This window comes from Narcine bancroftii, chromosome 2 (assembly GCF_036971445.1).
Source record: "Narcine bancroftii isolate sNarBan1 chromosome 2, sNarBan1.hap1, whole genome shotgun sequence".
Lineage (NCBI taxonomy): Eukaryota > Metazoa > Chordata > Chondrichthyes > Torpediniformes > Narcinidae > Narcine > Narcine bancroftii.
This window is the reverse complement of record NC_091470.1, coordinates 94,556,361-94,580,921: the sequence shown is the minus strand read 5'-3', so window position 1 is coordinate 94,580,921 and position 24,561 is coordinate 94,556,361. Positions and strand designations below refer to the sequence as shown.

The following is a 24,561-nucleotide window of genomic DNA, read 5'->3' as shown; positions in this document are numbered from 1 at the left end:
AAAATTAGATAACATTAAGTTACCATTAGATCCATCTCTTTTTTTAAAAAAATGGGTTACATGGTTCCTTTAAGGGATTAGGGCTGGATAAATTTCAAATTGCATTTGTACGTTTAGTACTGTCTGCAGCTCAAAAATGTATAGCAAGTACATGGAAAGATAACATAGTGATTAATATAATGTGATGGCACAAAGAATTGAAAGCTTGTATTGTTATGGAAAAAATTACATATAATTTGCATAATTATTCTTTTTGTCAATAAGTGGTTACCGTATTTGGAATATATTCATTTAGACGTTCTTTGATGTATTATAGATTTTTCTTTTTTTTAAGCTCTCCTTAAGAGATCTGGCTGATGGGGTGGGAAGGATATAATTTTTTTTTCTTTGTGTATATGTTTTTAATTTTTTATATATCTTCTTTGGCTTGGCTTCGCGGACGAAGATTTATGGAGGGGGTAAATGTCCACGTCAGCTGCAGGCTCGTTGGTGGCTGACAAGTCCGATGCGGGACAGGCAGACACGGTTGCAGGGGAAAATTGGTTGGTTGGGGTTGGGTTTTTCCTCCTTTGCCTTTTGTCAGTGAGGTGGGCTCTGCGGTCTTCTTCAAAGGAGGTTGCTGCCCGCCAAACACAAATTATATATAAATATATAATTTATATATATAATTATATAAAATTACATATTGGATTGTATATTGTTTTTCTATTAACAATTTTCTTAAATAGTTTTCAAAAAAGATATCTGATTGTACAAGTACAACCCAACAAAACAGGGTTCTTCAGTCCTCTGTGCAAAACATGCAAGCACACAACCAGACATAATACAGTACTGTGGTGGAACACAATTGCGGAGATCAGGTCGGCACATCATGGACAGAGATCGCTAAAGTGACTCCCAGGACAACGAACCGGCAGGGGTAGAAGCTGGGGCAATATCAGACCAACAGCCCTAAAATGGCATCGGTCAAGGTGCCCAGCTAACTCAGCAGAAACAGGCTGAGGAAGAAGGGCCTTCATATGCATGGATGTTCCCACCCGCTATTGTTATTCATATCAATAAAAACTGGCAGGAAATTGAACAGTATAAAAGCAGCCTTTCCAGCCCTAATAAAGTGAGTGAGCTAGCAATGGAGAACGAAGCAGCAGTCAGCACAGTTGGCCTGAAGCTCCCGACCTTCTGGACAGTTCAACCCGGCGTGTGGTTCAATCAGGCGGAGGCTCAGTTCCACATTCGGTACATCACAGCAAAGACCACCCGGTACTACCATGTGGACAGCGCCCTGGATCTGCAGACTGCAGACAGAGTGGCCAACTTTATCCACAGGCCACCATCGGAAGGCACTTACACTGCCTTCAAAGAGCTATTAACTGAAACATTCAGACTCTTGCGGTGAGAGCAAGGAGCACATTTGCTCCACCTGGATGGGCTTGGAGAAAGATCCCCATCGGCACTCATCAACAAGACGCTGGCCCTCCGGGGAGATGAGCAGCCCGGCATCACGTTCAAGCAGGTGTTCCTGGAATAGATGCCTAAAGACATCCAACTGTTCCTGGCAGATCCGGATTTCAATGACCCCTGGAAAGTCGTAGCACGAGCAGACATTCTGCAGAAACAGAAACAGAAGTGTTTGGCTACCGTGGGGCTCATAAAGAAGTCCCGCAATCAGACCAGAGCAGTCCAAAACAAGGAACAGCAGACAAGAGGCAGGTGCATCTTCCACTGATGCCAGTCCCCTTGTGAGTTCCATGGAAAAGACAAGGCTAGCCATTGCTGATGGCCATGATGGCTGGCCACCAAGAGAGCCTCCTGTACATCTGGGACCGCCTGTCCGGCAGACGCTTCCTGGTGGATACAGGAGCAGAGGTCAGCGTGATACCCCCGACAGGGTTGGACACTCGGCGCAGGCAAGCGGGACCCACGTTGAGGGCTGCCAACAACAGCAGTATACGGACCTGCGGTACTCATAGGGCCAAGCTGCAGTTCGGGGGCAATCACTTCTCGTGGGAGTTCATGCTGGCAGCAGTGGAACAACCACTCCTTGGCGTGGATTTTCTGCAAGCCCACAGCCTCCCAGTGGACCTTTAGGATAAGTGACGTCCACACAGAGATCCACTGAGTGGCGCTAGGCTTCCGACAATGCACCTGGACTCTGTCCACAGTTCAGAGGATGAATTCTCCAAGGTGCTAATGGGATTCCCGGCAATCCTTTTTCCTCAGTTCACAGCAGAGATTCCTCAACACGGTGTCAGACATCACATCCTGACCAAGGGCCCACCTCTCCACGCAAGGGTGAGATGACCTTCCCCTGGCCAAGGAGTACCCCAAGTTCGAGGAGTTGGGTGTTGTTCGATGGTCAGACAGCACAAGGGCCTCGCCCCTGCACATGGTGCCTAAAGCAACTGGGGGCTGGAGACCATGTGGCAACTACCGCTGGCTCAACGAAGCCACCACGCTGGACCGTTACCCCGTGCCACACATTCAGGATTTTGCGGCAAACCTGCACGGGATAACAGTATTCTCAAAAGTGGACTTCGTGCAAGGATATCACCAGATCACACTGTACCCAAGACAGCCATCATCACTCCATTTGGGGTGTTTGAGTTCCTGAGGATGCCATTCAGGCTCAAAAATGTGGCACATACATTCCAGCGACTGATGGACTCAGTGGGCCAAGACTTTCATCTACCTTGTCGATATCCTCGTGGCAAGTAGAACCCGACAGAAACACCTTCAGCACCTCTGAAATCTCTAGTTATCTGTTGGAGTTCGGCCTCACCATCAACCTGGCCAAATGCCAGTTTGGCCTGAACATCATTGACTTTCCGGGCCACAGGATTACAAAAGACGGGGCCACACCACTGTCCGACAAGGTAGAGGCCATCCACAGCTTCCCGAAGCCCAATACAACCAAACGTCTGAAGGAGTTCGTGGGTATGATAAACTTTTATCACAGGCTTATCCCAGCAGATAACCGAGTGATACGTCCTGATCATCCTGACATCCGGCAAGGAGAAGAACCTGAGCTGGGACGACAAATCCGCACGTGCATTTGTGGAAACCAAAGAAGCCCTGGCCAAAGCTGCACTCCTGATCCACCCCAGACCAGATGCACCCACGGCCCTCACAGTCGATGCCTCAGGAACAGCGATTGGTGGAGTCCTGGAGCAGCAGATAGAAGGAAGTTGGTATCCACTAGCTTTCTTCAGCAAACATTTGCTGCCCCCTGAACTAAAGTACAGTGTTTTCGATAGAGAGCTGCTGGCGCTGTACTTAGCCATCCGCCACTTCCGGTACTTTCTTGAAGGAAGGGTTTTCACGGACCACAAACCACTGACTTTCACCCTGGCTAAAATCTCCAATCCCTGGTAGCCCGCCAATAGAGCAACTTGTCTTACATCTCAGAGTACACCATTGACATCAAGCATATCTCGGGCAAAGACAACGTGGTCACGGACGCCTTGTCAAGACACAACATCCACTCCCTGGTCAATGATCTGGACTTCGCAGCACTGGGAGAGGCACAGCAGCAGGACGACGAGATCCCACAGTATAGGACCACTGTCACAGGCCTTCAGCTTCAGGACCTTCCAGTCGGCATAGGTACTACCACATTCCTGTGCGACGTGGCCACCGGCAGGTTTGACCTGTTGTCCCAACGGCATGGAGGAGACGAGTTTTTGACTCTATCCATGGGCTGGCACACCCATCCATCAGGACTATGGTCTGGCTGGTGGTCAGAAAATACGTGTGGCATGGATAGCAGAAACAAGTCCGGGGATAGGCCAAGGCATGAACGCAGTGCCAAACAGCCAAAGTGCAGTGACACACCAAAGTCCCCCACAGCCTTTCGAGCCAACAGAACACAGGTTTGACCACATTCACGTGGACATAGTGGGACCCTTGCCAGTCTCTCAGGGTTTCCGCTACCTGTTCACAGTGGTCAACCGCTTCACCCGAAGGCCAGAAGCAAACCCCTGGCCAAAGCACTCCTCTCATCACTTCTGACTGAGGCGCACAGTTCACCTCCAGTTTGTGGACCGACATTGCCAACCTGTGGGGCACTCAGCTACACCATACGACGGCGTACAACCCACAAGCCAACAACATGGTGGAGCGTTTCCACACGCACCTCAAGACCGCCTTCATGACCAGACTCAAGTGCCCCAACTGGGTGGACAAGCTACCATGGGCACTACTGGACATCCAAACAGTGCCGAAAGAAGACCTCCATGCATCCTCCGCTGAACTTTTCTACAGAGCCCCACTTACGGTTCCCAGGGATTTAGTTCCACAGGCCAGAGGGCAGCAGGAGGAGACAAGCACCTTCCTGGACAGGCTGCATGAAAAGGTCGGTAACCTGGCTCCGATCTCACCCTCCAGGCATGGACAAGCCAAGTCCAACAACCCCAAAGAACTCAAGGACTGTGAGTACGTGTTTGTACGCAGAGGACCCCACCGTTCACCATTGCAGAAGCCATACGAAGGTCCCTTTCAAGTCATCCAGAACAACGGAGCCACCTTCGAGCTGGACATACTCAAGCCTGCCCACACAGAGCCAGCAGAACCCACGGAGACACCAACACCTCAATGCAGAGCCACACCACTATAGACTTTGGGGACTATACCTACGAACATTGTAACACTGGTTCGGGGGGGGGGGGGGGGGGGCGGAGAGAAATCGGGCCGGCACATCGCGGACAGAGATTGTTAAAGTGACTCCCAGGACAATGAACCAGCAGGGGTAGAAGCTGGGGCAGAATCAGACCAACAACCCTAAAATGGCATTAGCCAAGGTGCCCAGCTAACTCAGCAGAAACAGACTGGGGAAGAAGGGCGTTCATATGCATGGAAGTTCCCACCAGCTATTGTTATTCATATGGTTGACTCAGTCAATCAGCAAAAATAGCAGGAACTTGGACAGTATAAAAGCAGTCTTTCTAGCCCTAATAAAGTGAGTGAGCTTAACCTGCCACACTGTCTGTGTGTGTGTGTGTGTGTGTGTGTGTGTGTGTGTCGCGTTGCTTTGTAGTGGGCGGCTACAGTATAAACAATACACATGCAGGACAAGTGCTTCATCTCTACAATAAGTAAATATAGTTTTGTACATACGAGAGTCTCAGATGGTGAGTGTGAGCAGGTTGAATTTGGTCGTTCAGCATTCTCACTGTCCATGGGAAGAAGCTGTTCCTCAACCTGGTTGTCCTGGCTCTGATACTTCTGTATCTCTTCCCCGACGGGAGCAGCTGAAAGATGTGGAGTGCTGGGTGTAAGGTGCCCTCAATAATTTTGCATGCTCTTTTCAGACAATGATCCTGGTAGATCACGTCGATGGGATGGGGGAGGGGGGGAAAGGGAGACCCTCTCTGCCAGTCTTCTGGTTCTGTGGATTGAGCTCCAATCTATAAACTGTGTATCTGAAGTATCTGCACATTAGTGCTTTCAGATCTACAGTTGAGGCAGCCCGGTTGTCATAGCACCTTTACAGTACCAGCGGTTGGGAATCGAATCCCGTGTTGTCTGTAAGGAGTTTGCATGTTATCCCCATGCCTGTATGGGTTTTCCCCAGGGGCTCCGGTTTCCTCTTCACTCCAGCAGGGGGTGGTACCCACTTGTTTCAATCATACAGGTGCCCAAGAAGAGTGCAGTGATCTGCCTTAATAACTATCGACCAGCAGCACTTACATCAACAGGGAGGAAGTGCTTTGAAAGGCTGGTGATGAAGCAGATCATCTCCTGTCTGAGAAGTGACATGGATACATTCCAGGTCCCTATTGTAATAACAGGTCTACGGCGCATGTCATCTCACTGGCTCGACAAAGCCTTGCACACATCACGATGCTCCTTATCGACTACAGTTCGACATTTAACACCATCATCCCCTCAAAACTGATCAGCAAACTCCAAGTCCTGGGACGCAACACCCCACTGTGTAATTGGATCATGGATTTCCTCATCTCCAGACCACAATCAGGGAAGATTGTTAAGAACATCTCCTCCACTGTCTCCATCAGTACTGGAGCACCACAGGGATATGCTCCTAGCCCTCTGCTCTACTCATTCTATATCTGACTGTGGGGCTCAGTACCACAATAAAACCATCTACAAATTTACCGACAATACCATGGCAGTGGGTTGTATACAGGAAGGGGATGAGTCTGCATACGGATGGAGAGTGAAAACTTGGCTGAATGGTGCAACAACAAACTCAAACTCAATATCACCAAAACTAAGGAGCTGATTGTTGACTTCAGAAAAGGAAAGCCAGAGAATTACAATCCAATTATCATTTTGGGGTTGGGGGGGGGGGGGGGGGTGCATGGAGCGTAAAAATCAGAGGTAGAGAGGGTGAGCAAATTTAAGTTCTTGGCAGTCACTAATTTGGAGGATTGTTCCTGGACTCAACACAACAATGGCATTGTGAAGAAAGCACGTCAGTACTTCTACTTCCTCAGGAGCTTGTGGAGGCTTGGTATGGCATCAGAAACCCTGGAAAATTTCTACAAAGGTGTGGCAGAAAGTGTGCTGACCGGCTACATCATGGTCTGGTATGGAAACACCAACACCCCTGAGCATAAAGCCCTCCAAAGGTAGTGGACACAAGCCAGGACCTCACAGGCAAAACCCTCTGAGCACATTTACAGGAAACACTGCTGTCGGACAACTGTGTAGAGTTTATTTTTTGCACTACCAATTAGTGGTAATTCTGCCTGGGCCACAGGAAAAAGGAATCTCAGGGTTGTATGTGATATCATGCATGTATTCTGACAATAAATCGGAAATCTAAACAGGTGTTCTCTGGTACTGGCCAATGCCGCCGTGGGAAACTAAATTATAACCGATGATAATCCCCTACAAAGCCCATGATGAAACTAAATTTAATTTCATATTTACCATTGTATTTTTTAAAAAATAAATTAAGTACCTGCTTCAGCTGCAGGAAATGAAAATTTTGGAGCATGTATCATACGATGATAAAATATCATAGATTTTGCCTCTAAAATTTTTCTTGATCACCAAAACTGCTAGTGAAAACAGAGATGCTGGAGGAACTCAGCTGGTCTTGCAGCACCCATAGGAGGTAAAGGAGGTTCAGGGCTGAAATGCCAGCTGTATATCTTTCCCTCCTATGGACACTGCGAGACCAGGTGAGTTCCCCCAGTATTTCTGACTACAATCACTTTTGTGTTTCACATCAACACTCTGCTATCAAGACTATGCCTGTGCTCACTGACCTGCCTTGCCTTGATTTCCAGATCCTTGCACTGGTTTTCAAATTTTCTGTTTCCTATTTCTATAATTTCTTTTAGTCCAGTCAACCTCTAAGATTTCTGCACTTCTCTAATTCCGGTCTCTTGCCTCCTCACTGGTGACCATTCCATCAGATGTTATAGATGATTCATATGTGCGAGTTGTTGTTTCGGTTACCATTCCTCTAATACAATTCATTTAGAGTCAAATAGTGATTTAGCAAGGAAACAGGCCTTTTGGGCCAACTTACCTATTCTAACCAAGTTGTCTACTGGATCTACTCCTATTTGCATACATTTGGCCCATATAGCTCTCTAACCATTCTTATACCTATCCAAATGTCTCTTAAATGTCATAATTGTATTTGCCCCCTACCTCTGCAAGCCCCCTCCATATCTGTGGAAAAATTTTCCATTCACGTCCCCTTTAAATCCATCCCATCTCATTGAAAATCCCTGGGTAAATTCTGTGGCACACATCTTGAGATTTGATATACAGGTACCTCTATAAAGTAACACACCCATTTCCCTCCCCCAAAATACTTCTTTGCCATAGGATTAAAAAAAAAGCCCAGTCTATCCAGTCTCTTCTTAGAACTTGTCCTACCGTCCTGGCAAACACCCCTCTGATTCTTTTCTGAACCTATTCAAGGTTAATGACCGCTTTCCCATAGCGAGGCGACCAGAACTGTGTACAATACACCAAGTGTGGTCTCACCAAAATCTTTTTTTCCCTCCTAACTGGATTAATTGTTCTAGAAACTTGCTCAGTTTTCAACTGCCAGGCTAAAACCTTATGTGCTCTCTCACCCAACTCATAATAGCGCTGTTTCCATTGCTGAATCATTTTTTCATAATTGTACATTTTGTATTATAACAAAGCTTCAATTTAGACAACTATCTTATTGTCTTCTGTTGCATTTTTCTGAAATGTCTTCTCTTTTTCTAAATCCTATATTTTATTGCTTTTTATACATTATATTGATTTTTCACTCTTGCTGTATAACTAATTTGACCCCATAAATATGCTTTCAAAGCATCCCACAACGTAAACTTACTTTGAACTGATATCTCATTCATTTCTAAAAAAAACTTAATCTGATCTCTTACAAACATAATAAAGTCAGGTCTTTTTAAACAGCATCTCATTAAATCTCCAACGATAACTCTTTCCCACCATCTCAGCAACATTACAGGAAAGTAACAATGAGTGGTCTGACAAAATCCTACTCTTACACTCAGCCTGTTCGATCCTACCCAGCAAATGTGATGATATCAAAAAGAAATCTATTCTTGAAAACAAAACATGGCATGCTGAATAAAATGAAAAATCCTTTTCAGTCAGGTTCATCTACTAAATTTAAATCCCCATCAACTCAATTATTCTTTTTGCCATTCTAGTTTTTTTCCACAATTTTTGGAGATTTATCTAACAGTGGGTCCAAACAACAATTAAAATCCCCTCCAACCATAATGTTCTCATTTGATTGATTCAAAAGCAAAAGTGCATCAGTAACAAACTGTACATCATCTTCATTTGGCTCATACAAATTCATCAAAGTCCAAGCTTCTGAAAATAATTTACAATCAACTTTCAAAATTCTACCTGCATTATCAGAAAAAGATTCTGAAACAAAAGGCACCTTTTTATGTATCAAAATTGCTACACCACGAGCCTTGGAGTTAAAAGAAGATGCTATCACATGTCCAACCCAATCTCGCTTCAATTTCTAATGTTCTTTCTCCGTCAAATGAGTCTCTTGTAAAAATGCAATGTCCACCTTCATCTTTTTGATATCATTCAACACGCGTTTCCTTTTTAATTGGATGGTTCATCCCTTTGATATTACTCATCCATCCCTTCCAAGTGGCACCCAACACAACAAACCTTTACACAAAATACAAGCTCCAAAAAAAAAACCCTTTAAAGCTACCAATACAACTTAAAATAAAAAAGAAAAACCCCCACCCTAAATATATATATATAAAACCCTCTGAAATAAAAACAAAAAAAACCACCAAGTGGTACCCACCTCTACTATCCGGGTGTGGTCTAAACCACTCATGGCAATGATTTCAGGAGAATCAGAGCCATCCAACCCGCCTCTGCCAATAGTCCAATATCACAGGAAAAAAAAAACGTGTTCGTAATTAAAAATTCAGTCCTCAACTCCCATAACGCCAGCTGCTTGATCCACAATACTAACAACACCAGCAACTTGATCATCGTCTCCCATCTAGATCAATTGTTGCTTTCCAGCTTTTTTCTTGCCATTGCCATTGCCATTCCTCTTTGGAGATCCCTGCGATTTCAATTGTTTCTGCAACTCAAAACTATGTGGATTATTTGGTAAAGAATTAGCAAAAGTCAAAGCTTCAGTCTCATCTTCAAAAAAAAAGCTGAGCTTGAAAATTACCATACAACACTTCCAACACAGCGGGATATCTAAAAGCAAATCTGTAACCTTTCTTCCATAAGACTGCCTTAGCTGGATTAAATTCTTTACGTCTCCTTATAACATCTTGACTTAAATCAGCATTTAAAAAAAATACTTTTATTACCCTGAACCGCCAAAGGTCTCTGATTCAGACGAGCCTTCTGCACTGCCAAACGTAATATCATCTCATGGTCTTGATACCGTAGACCACACATGTCAAACTCTGGCCCGCGGGCCAAATTTGGCCCGCGATATAATTATATTTGGCCCGCAAGATCATATTAAATATATATTAGAGTTGGCCCGCTGGCCGCCGCGCCAGTATAGCACATGCACACTGAAGGTGAAAATGAAGACGCCGGAGGTGTGGAGGGATCTCAGAGTCCCGAATCCCGGGGATCGGAGCGCTGCACTCAGCCCGCTCGGCTCCCGGACACACAGACGCGGCTGGAGTTGGGGACCATCCTCGCTGGGTCTGCGCTTCAGCGGCGACGCCGGACTGAACGTCTCGTTGGCGATGCCTTCCCCCTCGCTCTGTGCGCGGCGGACCCTGCCTCCCGCTCCTTTTGTTGGAGACGAGCCCGGCGCCGTGAGATCGCAGTTTAATCCCTCTCCAACCATGGGAGGGGGGTGGGAGCAACGCGCTCTTCTCAGCCAATTCCTCCACCACCCCGGACGCCAGCGTTTCAACGGTGGGTTTGGGTGCCTTCATCAGGCGACCGACCTGTTGGTCCAAGACAAGGGGAGAGCGTACAAACTCCACACAGACAGCACCTGAACTCAGGTGAACGTGGAGCTGCAACCCCACATTCCACATCAGGACTGTGTGTAAGATTGGGAGCAGTGAGACAGAAGCTTATTTTGTTCCTGTGATTTAAGCCTTTCTTGGGGTGGGGGGGGGGGTCCTTCTCTGACCACTTGCCTAACAATTAACCTAATCAAATGTGGAGTTACCACAATACAACAGTTCTCAACCTTTTTCTTTCCACTCGCGTCCCTGTGCCATTGGTGCTCTGTGATTAGTAAGGGATTGCTTAAGGTGGTCTGTGGGTGGAAAGAAAAAGTTTGAAGACCACTGCTTTAATCATCCCTCATTGACTCGTCATGTGCACGGTTTCAGAACGCTAAAGGAAATGGGCCAATGGCAATGACAATGAAAGAGTTTATCCAAAACTATTATTAAACATTTATTTTAATAAGAAAAAGTTTAACATTACATATGTTGAAAGAAGAGAAAACATGCAGATGTTGTTAAAAATTTTCAATAAATATTTAGTTCGGCCCTCGACTTAGTCCAAGTTTTTAATTTTGGCCCTCCGTGAATTTGAGTTTGACACCCCTGCCGTAGACAATGAATAAGAACTGCATGTGGCGGATGATCTGAAAAAGGCTTTCGCCATATCGTCCTATGTGATCTATCCAGTTCTATCCATAAATGCACCTTTTCCCAACATCTCTGGTATCCATTTTTGAAAAAACTTCATTGGATCTGTTCCTTCAATATCTTGCGGCAGTCCAACAATCTTAACATTATTGCGCCGACTTTGGTTCTCCGAGGAATCAATTTTCTTCAAAGATTCTCGTTTTTGCACATCCCAACCCGTAATAGAATGTTCCACAGTCCTTTCTCTCAGTGTATCTCTTATCATTACAATATCAAAGCACCCACTTAATTTCTTTAAATTCATCTTACACTCCATCCACTGCGTGCAAACATTTAGTTATGTCTTTTTTAATTCCAGACGCTTCCTCTCTCAATTCAGTCAATTGCATCTTATTTCAGTCAATTGCATCTTATTTCCTTTAAATCCCTGGGTAACCTGTATTGCCATAAACTCTTCAGATACAGATAATGTAGTGTCCCCTTCTGCGGATCCAGTTTGGAATGTCTGTAAAGAAGGCGATTTAAGTCTTTGAGGCCTACCTTGTATAATTCTCACAGCCTGTAAAATTGCTGCTTCTTCTTCCTCAGGCGTTCCAAGAAACACTTCTTTTTCCTCACCTGAATCCAATGCCACGATCTCAGCCTGGGTCACTCGACGGGTTCAAACTTCCTCCCAAACTGGGCCGACATTGTCAGCCCGTTGGGAGAGAGTCGTCCCCACAGCCTGGGCCCATTCAGGGGTAATGCGTATGCACGGATCTCCGCGCATGCTCAATTCACCCAGGGCCCGGAAGCGCAGGTCTTCTGACTCTGCGCCGGTCTTCCAACTCTGTGCCTGGGAGCGACACGTCTCCGGCGCACTCGCAATCCCAAACTGAGCCCTTGTCTCCGCAAGGTCCCATGTTCTCGGGTGTGCTCACATCCCCCTTTCCCCGAGTCATGGCTTACCATGCCGGTGCCATCTTGCGTGATAAGAAGCAAAGAGGACGCTGGTGTAACTGCCTTTTGAGCATCCAAAATCGACCCCTGTGGATCCTCCGAATAGGTAGGTCTCAATTCCTCTGCATTTTCAGCTCTTTTGAATTGTATTTTTTTGCCAGTCTGAGCACCAAAATTAATTTTGAAGAGTGTCAGGCTAGAACGGGAGAAGTCTTTTAACAAGGAAATGCAAGTTATTTAATCTTTTAAAATTTAGACATACAGGAGGTAACAAGACTTGAGCCCATAAGCCTGAGCCCCCCAATATGCTCCAAAAAATCCAAACAACCCAGTACCATGCAGTGACGTATCCTGATAGGATGCTTTTAATAGTTAATCTGCATGTCATTTATTGAAGTCGGTGACATGAAGAATTTCCTCAGGTTTCTGAGGAAGTAGAGGCACGCACGTGCACCAGAACAAGTCACTGGAGAGGTTTTTCAAGTTAATTGTCATCAGATTGTACAAGTACAACCCGGAAACAGCGTTCTCTGGTCCTTGCAGACACACAAACAGACGTGACAGACAAACAATACAAATGCAGGATAACTACTCATATATACAAATAAATAAATATTGTTTCGTTAATACGAGAGTATCAGAGGGTTAGTGTGAGCAGTTCCTTTGGTCGTTCAGCATTCTCATTGCCTGTGGGAAGCTGTTTCTCAGCCTGGCGTTGGCCCTGGTACTCCTGTATCTTTTTCCCGACAGGAGCAGCTAAAATATGCTGTATGGGGGTGGAAGGGGTCCTCAATGATTTTGTATGCCCTCTTCAGACAACAATCCTGGTAGATAATGTTGATGGGGAGAAAGAGAGAGACTCCAGTGATCGTCTCTACCACTCTTAAGGACCCGAGGACTGACTTCGATCCATTTCTCTACAGCAACTGTACCACACTGTGATGCAGCCAGCCAGGATGGTCTCGATAGAGCTCCTGTAGAAGGTTCACATGATGGCGACCAGTAAGCTTGCCCACTTCAGTCTTCTCAGAAAGTGCAGTTGCTGTTGCGCCGTCCTGACCAGTGAGGAGATGCGTGTCCGCATAATGGAATTTGGTGCTCTTCACTCTCTCCACTACTTTCTCCTGAGGGGATGAAAACTGGAGACGACCTTTACCTCAACACCATTGATGTGGACCAGGAAGAAGTGAGCTTCACCCCTCCTCTGGGTCTACAATCAGCTTCACTTCTTGCTGATGTTGTTGTCCTGCCACCAAGCTACAAGTCCCTTTTTTCCCCCCCCTCTGTTCTCCACCTTGTCTTTATTAGAGATCCTCCCTACCCTGTAGGTATACAGGGAGTGTATTTGGAGACTGAGTGGACAGCCCAGTAGTGACCCAGTTTTCAAGATCATTATGGGAGAGATGATATTACTATTGCAGCCTGTGGGATAGCAAGTTATGGATTCAAATGCTAAGGGGGTGAGGGGAGAGGGGTGAGACCAAGTGATAGTTTATTTGGTACCATTATGTTGAAGGCAGAGGTCCAATTGATAAATAGTCATATGATATAGGCACCATTGTCTTGGTGTTCCAGGGCTGTGTAGGGCCAGGGAGATGGCACCTGTTGTGAAAATACTTTGCCGCTATTCAAATTTGAATAGCCAGGATATGATCTCAATATTCCAACTCTCGGCTTCCTGCCAATCAGCCAATTCTGTATGCACATTAGTATGCTTCCTGAAGCATGGAGCTGTATTGCACTTGAAGGTGACTGTCAAATATGAGGCAATGTGTCACGTAAACAAGAAAACTGCAGTTACTGGGTGTAGTGCTATACACAAAAGTGCTGGAGAAACTCAGCAGGTCATAGATCCATTGGAAATAAAAGGCAATGAAGGTTTCGGGCCTGAGCTCTTCCCCAACAAAGTGCTCAGGGCCAAATCGCTGACTATCAAAAAGGATTCCCTTCATTTTATCCTCTCTCTCCCCCAATGTGCTAGATAAAGCACAAAGTTACATTCAGTAACAGATCAATCTCCGTTAGGCGCTGTAATGAAAACTATACAAGACATACCCTCAGTGTCGATATTCTGATCTGGGATCTCAAGTTCTATTTGATTCATATTTGATTCCTTCCATGATCCACTGAACATACTTGAAAAGTAGCCAGACTGTAAAGCATAAATGAACAAAACATTCAAGTGATGGCATTCAAATTTCAGTAGCGCTAAGCAGAAACTAGCCCAGGGGTGACCAACCTTTTAATTTTTAATTTAGACATACAAACAGCACGGAAACAGGTCATTTCGCCCCATGAGTTTGTACTGGGAATGTAGGTTAATTGGGCGGCACAGACTCGTGGGCCAAAATAGCCTGCTTCCGTGCTGTTTGTATGTCTAAATTAAAAATTAAAAGGTTGGCCACACCTGAACTAGTCAATTGAGAAATAGCACAACATCTTTTTGGATGCTCGAGTAGTGTAGTAGATTGCTGAGATAGCTCTAACATACAATGGTAGAGTGTCACATTCCCACCACATTGATCCACTCTAAAACTACACAACATTGAAATTAGGGAGATGAACAGTATCTGAATGAAGCAAGGTGCAAGAGTGAGGGTACATATTTACCACAGAATATTCTGTATAAATCACAAAATATAGCAGGGTTTGTCAACGTGGATGTTGTCAATTGTCAATGTTTGTCAATCTATTGGAGTGGTTACTCAAGAGGAGTGGTTTCATTGCAGAAATAAATTTCTTAGTATTTCCTCTCCTAATAAGAGCTTCCACCACACTGAAATATCCTCACTTAAAAATAACAAAGAGTATTGTCAGCTATTCTGTATTTATTCCTTAATTGTTCGAATGACATCAATTGACCTTGTTCATACCAATCTTCAATATTTTTAATACCTTAACTAAACCAAATATTTAAAATTTAATTTCCTTTGGAAAAAGATACACACGTTCATTTTGATTTAGAGATCTTGGGCGATATACTTCCACTTTTTAAATTTTTTAAATCATTTGTTCCAAATAGTAATCACATGTTTAAACAATGGTGTTTCTTTAACATCAGTTAATAATTATATACACACACACACACACACACACACACACACACACACACACCCTCTGCTAATCTCTCTCCTATTTTAACCCACGCCGTTTATATACTCCTTCAAAAAAGAAAAGTAAGAAATCTCACTTGAGCCGCTTGGTAATAATTCTTAAAATTAGGAAGCTGTAGGTATCCCAGTTCATGTTTTCAGGTTAATCTTTCTATAGAAACTCTTGAGATAATACTTCTTGGGATTAGATTAATCTTAATACAATTAACTCTTCCTACTAACGTTATAGGTAAAATCATCCATTTTTAAAAAAAACCTTTTTGAGTGATGGCAGATAATTCTGTTTAAATAGGTCCCAAGGTGTTTTGGGTGGATTTAGGAAATTTCTTCAAACAAGTTACAGGCACTGTATTTCAGAGAACCCAGATTTATTTCTATTGGGAAATATAAAAGGAACAGACCAGAGTTGAAATTATTAATATATCAAATTAAATTTGTTAAAATAGCATTAGCAGTAGTAAGGAAATGTATTACAGTGACTTGGAAATTGGATCCACATTTAGGTATGGGAAAATGGAATGCAGAAATTCAAAGCTGTATCCCCCTTGGAGAAAATTATATAATTTGAGAAATAAATATGGTATATTTTTGTAAACTTGGAGTCGGTTTATGCAAATTCTAGGTATAAATATGTAGTGGTGTTCTTCCAGACTCGAGATCTGTGTTAATCTTCTTCCCTGAATTGATCATATAAACTTAGTTGGATCCTCCAATACCTTCACCTACACCTCCTTCCTTACCACAGTCCGAGGTCCTAAATAGACCTTTCAGGTGAAGCAACACCACCTGTACCTCCAAAGAACTCATTTACTGCATCCGGTACACCCTCTATGGCCTTCTCCACATCGGATAGATTGGTCGCAGATTAGGAGATCTCTTTGCCCAGCTCCTCCTGTCTGTCTGCAAAAAAAGGACCTCCCCATAGCCAGCCATTTCAATTCTGAGTTCACACTCTCAAGCTCACATGTCTGTCCATGGTCTTTCACACTACCCCACCTCACTGACAAAAGGCAAAGGAGGAAAAACCCAACACCCAACCCCAACCAACCAATTTTCCCCTGCAACCGCTGCAACCGTGTCTGCCTGTCCCGCATCGGACTTGTCAGCCACAAACGAGCCTGCAGCTGACGTGGACATTTACCCCCTCCATAAATCTTCGTCCGCGAAGCCAAGCCAAAGAAGAAGACCCTGATCACCAGATTGAAGGAACAACTCATTTTTCATCTGGGCACTCTTTCACCCCAGGGCACTGCATTCCATTAATCAGCTTTCCTTTTCCCCCCTACCTCCCTTAACTAGTCATTCCAGTTCCTTTTTCTTTTCTCTCTCCGCCTACCCTAGATTCCTGACCCCCCTTCCTACAGACCTCCCCACCCTCCCTCCACCTATCATCTCCCACCTTCACCATCCCCCTCCTTTTGTTCAGACATCTCTCATGTTCCCCCATACCTTGATGAAGGATTCAAGCCTGAAACGTTACATAAAGGCACTGTTTGACTTGCTACGTTTCTCCAGCATTTGTGTTTTTTCAAAATGCTGGAGAATCTCAGCAAGTCACAGAGCATTCTTCATGCAGCAAAGATGACGATACATAAGTAACACTTGAGACGTGAGCCCTTCATCAAGGTCCGAGCAAAAAGCAGGCAGGCCCGAAATGTCAGTTATGTATCTTTATCTTTGCCTCATGAAGAATGCTACAATATTTGGTGAGTTTCTCCAGCAATTCTGTGTCAACTACAATCACAATGTTTGCAGACTTAAATCTACCCCTTCCCTCCCTCATGGTCCATAACCATCCAATTTTCTTGCATCCATGTGCTTATCAGCCTTTCAAATGCTCCTATTGTACCAGTCTCCACAACCACGCCACAGCAATGCATTCCAGGCAGCCACCGCACTTTCCATGAAAAGACTTGCCTCTGACGTGGCCTCTAAACTTTCCTTCTCTCACCTTAAACAGATGTCCCCTGATATTGGCCACTGCTGCCCTGGGAAAAAGGTATTGGCTGTCTACCTCTCTATGCCTCTCAATCTTCTCTACCTCTCATTCTCTATCGATCCAAAGGGAAAACCCCTAGCTCAGTCAACATTGTCCAATCCAGGCAGCATCCTGGTAAATCTCATCTGCACCCTCGCCAAAGATTCTGCACCCAGAACCGAAAACAATACTTCAGAATTTTAGGGAGCCGCAATATTAATTCATGGTTCTTGAACTTAATCCCCCGACTCACAAAGGCCATCATCATACATTCACCTTATTAACCACCCTATCAATTTGCATAGGAACCTTGAGGAATCTATTAACTTATTCCCCAAGATCTGTTTCTCTACACTGCTAAGAATCGCGCCATGAACCACGTACTTCACCTTCAAATCCTCGCGACTACTTCTTTGTCCAAGTCATTTATAGCAAAAAAAAATCACAAAGACAAGGGGTCCCAAAACAGATCACTGACCTCCAAGCAAAATGTGCTTGATCAACAATCACCCTGTGTCTGTATGCCTGCCAATTCTGAAACCATGTTTCCATGGATCACATGACATTCTGGATGAGCCTACCATGGAGAACCTTGTCAAAAGCCTTACTAAAATCCATAAATCAGGTATAGCCTGTTTTACAGATACTCGCTTTATCGAAAATAGCCTTCAATAGGATTGAAAGGGTCTTCACTTTACGCCATCTCAGCTTACTTAACATTTCATAGGAACGCTCTACTTTAGTAAAGCACGGTAGACCTGTACAACATGTTCACCCCTACCTTTGTCACCTCCTCAAAATACTAAAGCACGACTGTCCCCTCAGTAAAACAGAATATTACAGCACAGTATAGGCTCTTCAGCCCACAATGTTGTCCTGACCTATCTGACTATCCTTAATAAGGCCATGCTTATCCCAAATGCTCGTAAATCCTGTCCTTCAGAATCTTCTCCAATAGTTTGCCCACCATTGACACAATTCTCACTGGTCAATAACATTCGGATTCCTCCTCATTATCTTATGTAAACAAGGGAACTACATTTGTCATCCTCCAATATTCCAGCACCAGGGAGGAGGCAAAAATCATTGTCAAGCTCCAGTAATCACTTCCCTCATTTCCTTCAGTAACCAGGAGTATATCCTGTCTGGCTTCAGGGTCTTGTCCATCTGAAAGTTTCACAAAACCTCCAATACAATCTCTTTCTTAACCTTGATGAGCACCATTACATTTGCCTATTCCCACTGACCTCACATTTATAAAGATCCCTTTCCTTGGTGAGCACTGAAACAACTATTCATGAAGGACCTCCCTTGCCTCCTCCACTCCAGGCAAGTGTTTCCCCCTCTTATCCCTGAGCAGTCCTACACTCACCCGAATCATCCTCCTTCATGACTGGCGAATCTGAAACAAAAGCAATGCTATGTGATTCACAAAGTGGGCACTGCTGCACACCTGGGGGCTGTGGAAAGATACAAGGGGGCAGTGAGGAAAAAGGGGGTGTTCTGAACCGTCTGTCAGTTTGATGCAAAGTTTAATGAAGGAGGGAGTGCAGTAATTTCTGGCTAAACTCAGGATGGCAGTAATAAGCAAAATAAATGCTGATAAGTTGTTCTCAAGAGCTGGTCTCGGTGGCCACTGTATTGTATTGGCATCACTACCCCCCTCAGCGCCACCACCAATACCCCTCACCCCGCTCAGCGCCATCACTAACCACCCCCACCAACTCCCCAACTCACTCAGTTCTGTCATTAACCCCCCACCCTGCTAGTGTCACCACTACCCGTACCCCACCCTGCTAAGCACCGCCACTAACCCCCCCCACTCCACTCAATGCCGCCTCTAACCCCACCCCCCTCCACTAACCTACTGAGGGTTTAAACTAATTTGGCAAGGGGATGGGGAGGGGGTGAGGATCAAAATGTGAGGGCAAAGATTAGGGTAGAAGGACAAAAGCATGATGTTATGGAGTTGGAGAAGGAGGACAGGCAGGGAACAAAACAAAGATAGCCAGTTAGAGGGTTTGAAATGGGTATTTCAAAGCTCGGAGTATTAGGAACAAAAGGGATGAACTTAGAGCATGGATCACTATGTGTTATCATGATGTTGTGGCTGTTAATGAAATATGGCTGGAGGAATGGCAAGATTGGCCGATGCAGGAACATAGGTTTATTAAAAAATAGGAAAGGCCCCCAAATAGCCCTTGGGACTCCAAGGAACAGTTAAGCAGGCAGATTTTGGAATGGTGTGTGAAATATAGGGTTATCATTGTAGGTGATTTCAACTTCCCTAATATTGACTGGCACCTACTGACTGCAAAAGGGATTGATGAGGCTGAATTTGTCAAGTGAGTAAAAGGATTCCTGACACAATACGTGGATCAGCCGACGAGAGGAGACATACTGGATCTGGTCCTGGGCAATGAACCTAGCCAGGTGGGGAGCATTTTGGTCCCTTAACTTCAACATAGCTATGGAAAAGGATGTAAACAGTCAAACTGGGGAGGGCTAATTACGAAGGGATGAGGCAGGAACTAGTGAGAATAAATTGGAAACAGATGTTTAAGGGTGAAAGCACAGAAGTAATGTGGGTGAGGTTTAGGGACCACTTGGGCAGGGTTCAAGATAGGTTTATCTCACTACAAGGAAAAGATGGTAGGAAAAGGGAACTGTGGCTGACAAAACAGGTCAGCCAAGAAGTCAAGAGGAAGAAGACATTAGATATCGGAAACAGGAAGGGTTCATGAGAACATGGTAGCCAGGAAGGAGCTTAAAGAGAGCTCGAAGGAGGCAGGAGAAGGCCTTGGCATGTAGGATTCAGGAGAACCCCAGGGTGTTCTATGTATATGTGAAGAACAGAAGGATTACAAGAATGAAGGTGGGGCTGCTAAAGGATAAGGAAGGCAACATGATCCTGGAGGCAGAGGAAGTTGGGGAGGTCCTAAATGAATACTTTGTGTCAGTATTCACAAGAGAAAAAGACCTTGATCACAGTGAGATCAAAATTGAACAGCCCTATGTGATGGACAATGCAGAGATTAAGGAAGTTGGATCTTCTTAAAAACATCAAGATTGATAAGTCCCTGGCGCCGCATGTGATATAACCCAGGCTGCAGTGGAAAGTGAGAGAAGAGATAGCTGGGGCAGAAGCTATGATCTTTGAATCCTCTTTGGCCACAGGAGAGGTGCTGGAGGATTGGAGAAGGGCAAATGTAGTCCCCTTGAACAAGGTAATAGGGAGAACCTTGGGAATGATTGATCAGTGAATTTTATGTCAGTGGTATGAAAACTAATGGAGAGAATAAGGATAGGATCTAGCAGTTGGTAAAATACTGTCTACTAAAGAATAGCTTGTGAAGGGAAGGTCATGCCTCACGAGTCAGTTTTTTGAGGAGGTAAAAATAGAAATTGACGAGGATAGGTAGGTATATGTGGCCTACGTGGATTTTAGCAAGGGATTTGACAAAGTCCACCACAGGAGACTCATCCAGAAGTCGTGAGTCATGGGATCAGTGGAAAAATGACTGTGTGGATAAATAATTGGCTTTAGGAAGAAAGCAAAGAGCAGAAGCGAAAGGAAAGTATTCAATCTGGAGGTTGGTGACTAATGGAGTGCCGCAGGGATCTGTTCTTGGACCCGTGCTCTTTGCGATTTTTATAAATGACTTGGAAGAAGTGGCAGAAGGATGGGTCAGTAAGTTTGCGGATGATATAAAAGTTGGTGGGAATTGTGGACGGGATTGAAGGTTGTCGAAGGTTACAAGAGGACATAGACAGGATGCAGAGTTAGGCAGAAAAGTACCAGATAGATTTCAATCCGAATAAGTGTGAGATGATGCATTTTGGAAGAACTAACCAGAAGGCTGAGTATAGGATTAATGGTGGATGAACAGACAGACCTTGGGGTGCAAATCTATACATCCCTCAAGGTTTTTCACACAGGTTGATAGGATAGTTAAGGCAGCCTATGGCATGTTGGACTTCATTAATAGGAGAATTAAATTCAGGAGTAGAGAGTCTTGTTGCAAATCTACAAATCTATGGCAAGACCACACTTACAGAGTATTGTGTTCAGTTCTGGTCACTTCATTATAGGAAAGATATGAAAGCTATGGAGAGGGTGCAGATGAGATTTATCAGGATGTTGCATGGACTGGGAAACAAGTCTTATGAGGCAAGGTTATAAGAGCTGGGACTTTTCACTTTGGAGCATAGAAGGTTGAGAGGAGGCTAAATGGAGGTCTATAAGATTATTCCTAGGTCATGATCAGCAAATACCAGAGGACAAATTTACCAATTTAAGGGAGGGAAGTTTAGGGGAGACATCAGGGGAAATTTTAAAAAAAAGTTGTTGGTCCCCAGAATGCCTTGTCATAAATGGTGGAGGGAGCCGAAACATTAAGGGCATTTTAAGAGATTCTTAAGGCTGACACATGGATGAAAGAAAAATAGAGGGTTGTGGGGTAGGGAGGGTTTAGTACTTTTTTAAAGTAAGGAATACATGGGTCGACATCGAAGGCTGAACAGCCTGTACTGTGCTGTATTGTTTGAGGATTTGAAATGTGACTACTTCAATGCAAGTATAAAGGAGATGAACTAGAGCATGGATCAGTACATGGAATTACAATGTTGTGGCCGTTAGAGACTTGGCTGGCAGAAGAACAGGACTGGGGTTTAGTTATTTTCAAAGGAAGAGAGGTGGTGGGAGGAGTTGGGAAGTAGCATTACTGGTCAGGGATAGTATCACGACGGTAAAAAGGGAGGATGCTATAGATGGAGTGTCCACTGAGGCAGTGTAGATGGAAGAAAAAGGAAGCAATCAATGGAGTACACTATAGGCCCACAAATAGATGTCAGGAGACAGAGGAACAGATAAGGTGGCAAATTTTGAAATGGTGCAGTACTTACAGGGTTGTTGTTATGGGAGACTTTGACTTCTCTAATATTGACTAGAACATCCTGACTACAAGAGGGATAGATGATGCAGAATTTGAAAGGTGTGTCTAGGAAGGATTTCTGACACAGTATGTGGATCAGGTGAAGAGAGAAGAGGCCCTACTGGATCTAGTACCGGATAAAGACCTCTCAGTGAGGGAGCATTTCAATGATAGTGACCACAACTTCCTGAGCTATGAACAGCTATGAACAAGGATAAAAGCAGACAAAATGGGTAAATATTTAATTGGGTGAATTACGCTGGCATGAGGCAGAAAAAGATGCACACGGGAGAAAGCACAGAAGTAATGTGGAGGACATTTAGGGACCACTTATTTAGGATAGGTTTGTCCCACTGAGTCAAAGAAAAGATGGTAGGAAAAGGGAACCGTGGTGGACAAAACAGATGAGGCAACTGGTTAAGAGAAAAAAAGGAGATACATTAGATTTAGGAAGCTAAAAACAGGAAGTTTGAGAGAATTATATGGTAGCCGGGAAGGAACTTAGGAGAGCTCGAGAAGGCCTTGGCCTGTAGGATTAAGGAGAACCCCCAAGGCATTCTATGCATATGTGAAGAACAGAAGGATGAAGGTGGGGCCACTAAAGGATGTGTCTGGAGGTGGAGGAGGTTGGAGAGTTCCCAAATTAATACTTTACTTCATTATTCGCCAGAGAAAAGGACTTTGATTAGGACGAGACCAAAATAGAACCAACTTGTCTGTTGGGCAACATTAAGATTAGGAAAAAGGAAGTTTTGGATCTTCTTAAAAACAATGATTGACAAGTTCCTGGGGCCAGAAAAGATACACCCCGGGTTGCTGTAGGGAGGGGAGAAATAGCTGGGACATTGGCTCTGATCTTTGCATTCTCTTCGCCACGGGGAGGCGCCAAAGGATTGGAGAATGGCAAATGTGGTCCTGTTGTTTAAAAAAGGAAATAACCAGAATCCTGGGAATTATGGACTGGTGAATCTTCTGTCAGAGTGTGCAAACTATTGGAGAGGATTCTTATGGACACGATTTAGAAACATTTGGAAAAGTAGTCGACTCAAGAATGTAGAGGAAAATTGGAGAGTATTTAAAGGTGAGATTTTGAGAGTACAGGATCTTTATGTACTAGTCTGGCCAAAAGGCAAGACCAAAAGTTCAAGGGAGCCATGGTTTTCTAAAAAATTAGGAAGTTGGTTCGGGATAAGACGGAGGCCTATGCTAAATATAAGAAAGAAACGATTGATGAGATGTATCATCGTTACTTAGATTGCAGAAAGAACCTCAAGAGGGAAATTAGAAAGGCAAAAAGGTATGAGGTGTCCATAGCTAATAAGGTGAAAATGAATCCTAAGGATTTTTACAGATACGTGAATAGTAAAAGGAAGGTTAAGGATAGAGTAGGTCCACTGGAAAATGGGAACAGTGGACTGTGAGGAACCGTATGAGATGGGGGAGATACTGAATGATTTTTTTCTCGTCTGTATTCACGAGGGAAAGGAACATTGGACTATGTGAGATAAGTGAGGCGAATGGCTTATTTATGGATAAAGAAAGGGTTTTGGAGCTTCTAAGATCAATACAGATGGATGAGTCTCCAGGTCCTGATGGGATTTTTCCCAGGCCATTAAGGGAGGTCAGGGAACAAATAGCGGAAGCACTAACAGTGATTTTCAACGATCATTGGAGGAGGGGATGGTGCCACGGGATTGGAGAATTCCAAATAGTTCCATTGTTTAAAAAAAAGGCACAAGGTGCAGGCCAAGTAATTATGGGCCAGCAAGTTTGACTTCGGTGGTGGGGAAAGTTATGGAGGGTATTCTTAGAGATAGTATGTTCAAATATCTGGATAGGCAGGGATTGATCAGGGACATCCAGCATGGGTTTGTGAAAGGAAAGTCATGTTTGACGAATTTTGTTGAGTTTTTTTTGAAGAGATGACAAAAATGGATGAAGGTAGGGTGGGTTGACATGATCTATTTGGATTTTAGTAAGGCTTTTGATAAGGTTCCGCATGTAAGGTTAGTAAGGTGCCTCAGAGATCAGTGCTGGGTCCCCTGTTGTTTATCATTTATATTAATGATGGGGATGAGAGGGTGGTTAACTGGGTAAGCAAATATGCAGATGATATGATGATATTTGTACATACTATCTCTGCAGATGATATAGGGGGAGTGGTGGCCAGTGTTAGGTCTGCTTTGTTCATGAATGAGTGAGACAAACACCAGACTGAGTCAAAATCAGGGTTCTTTGTTCTTTATTACCGGATTGTAACACTTGCAACTAACAATGTTAGTCGGAGAATGCATTCTGCCATTATCAGAAAAATGGTGATTTTTTATACCCTTGGATACGTGCTTAGAACATCATCATATCATTACTTGTCCAATGACTAAAACTGTTGCTATCCTTTCCCTGCTAGCTTCCTGCCTCTCAATCCATCAATGTCTCTCTTATCTTGTAAGTACAAGGATGCATTCACATCTTGTTACAGCCCTGCACAGGGTAACTCCTTACACATTCCCATCTCATGATGTTTT

At 44.2% G+C, this 24,561-nt stretch overlaps 1 protein-coding gene across 1 annotated transcript in view; it reads right to left on the bottom strand.

Annotated features, from left to right (window-relative positions):
* gmcl1 (germ cell-less, spermatogenesis associated) overlaps nucleotides 1-24,561 on the bottom strand; it is a 140,384-nt gene that overhangs the window by 105,443 nt on the left and 10,380 nt on the right. Inside the window, exon 3 of the mRNA XM_069917456.1 lies at nucleotides 14,067-14,163. Coding sequence (XP_069773557.1) covers nucleotides 14,067-14,163 — 97 coding nt within the window. The remainder of the gene's footprint in view (nucleotides 1-14,066; nucleotides 14,164-24,561) is intronic.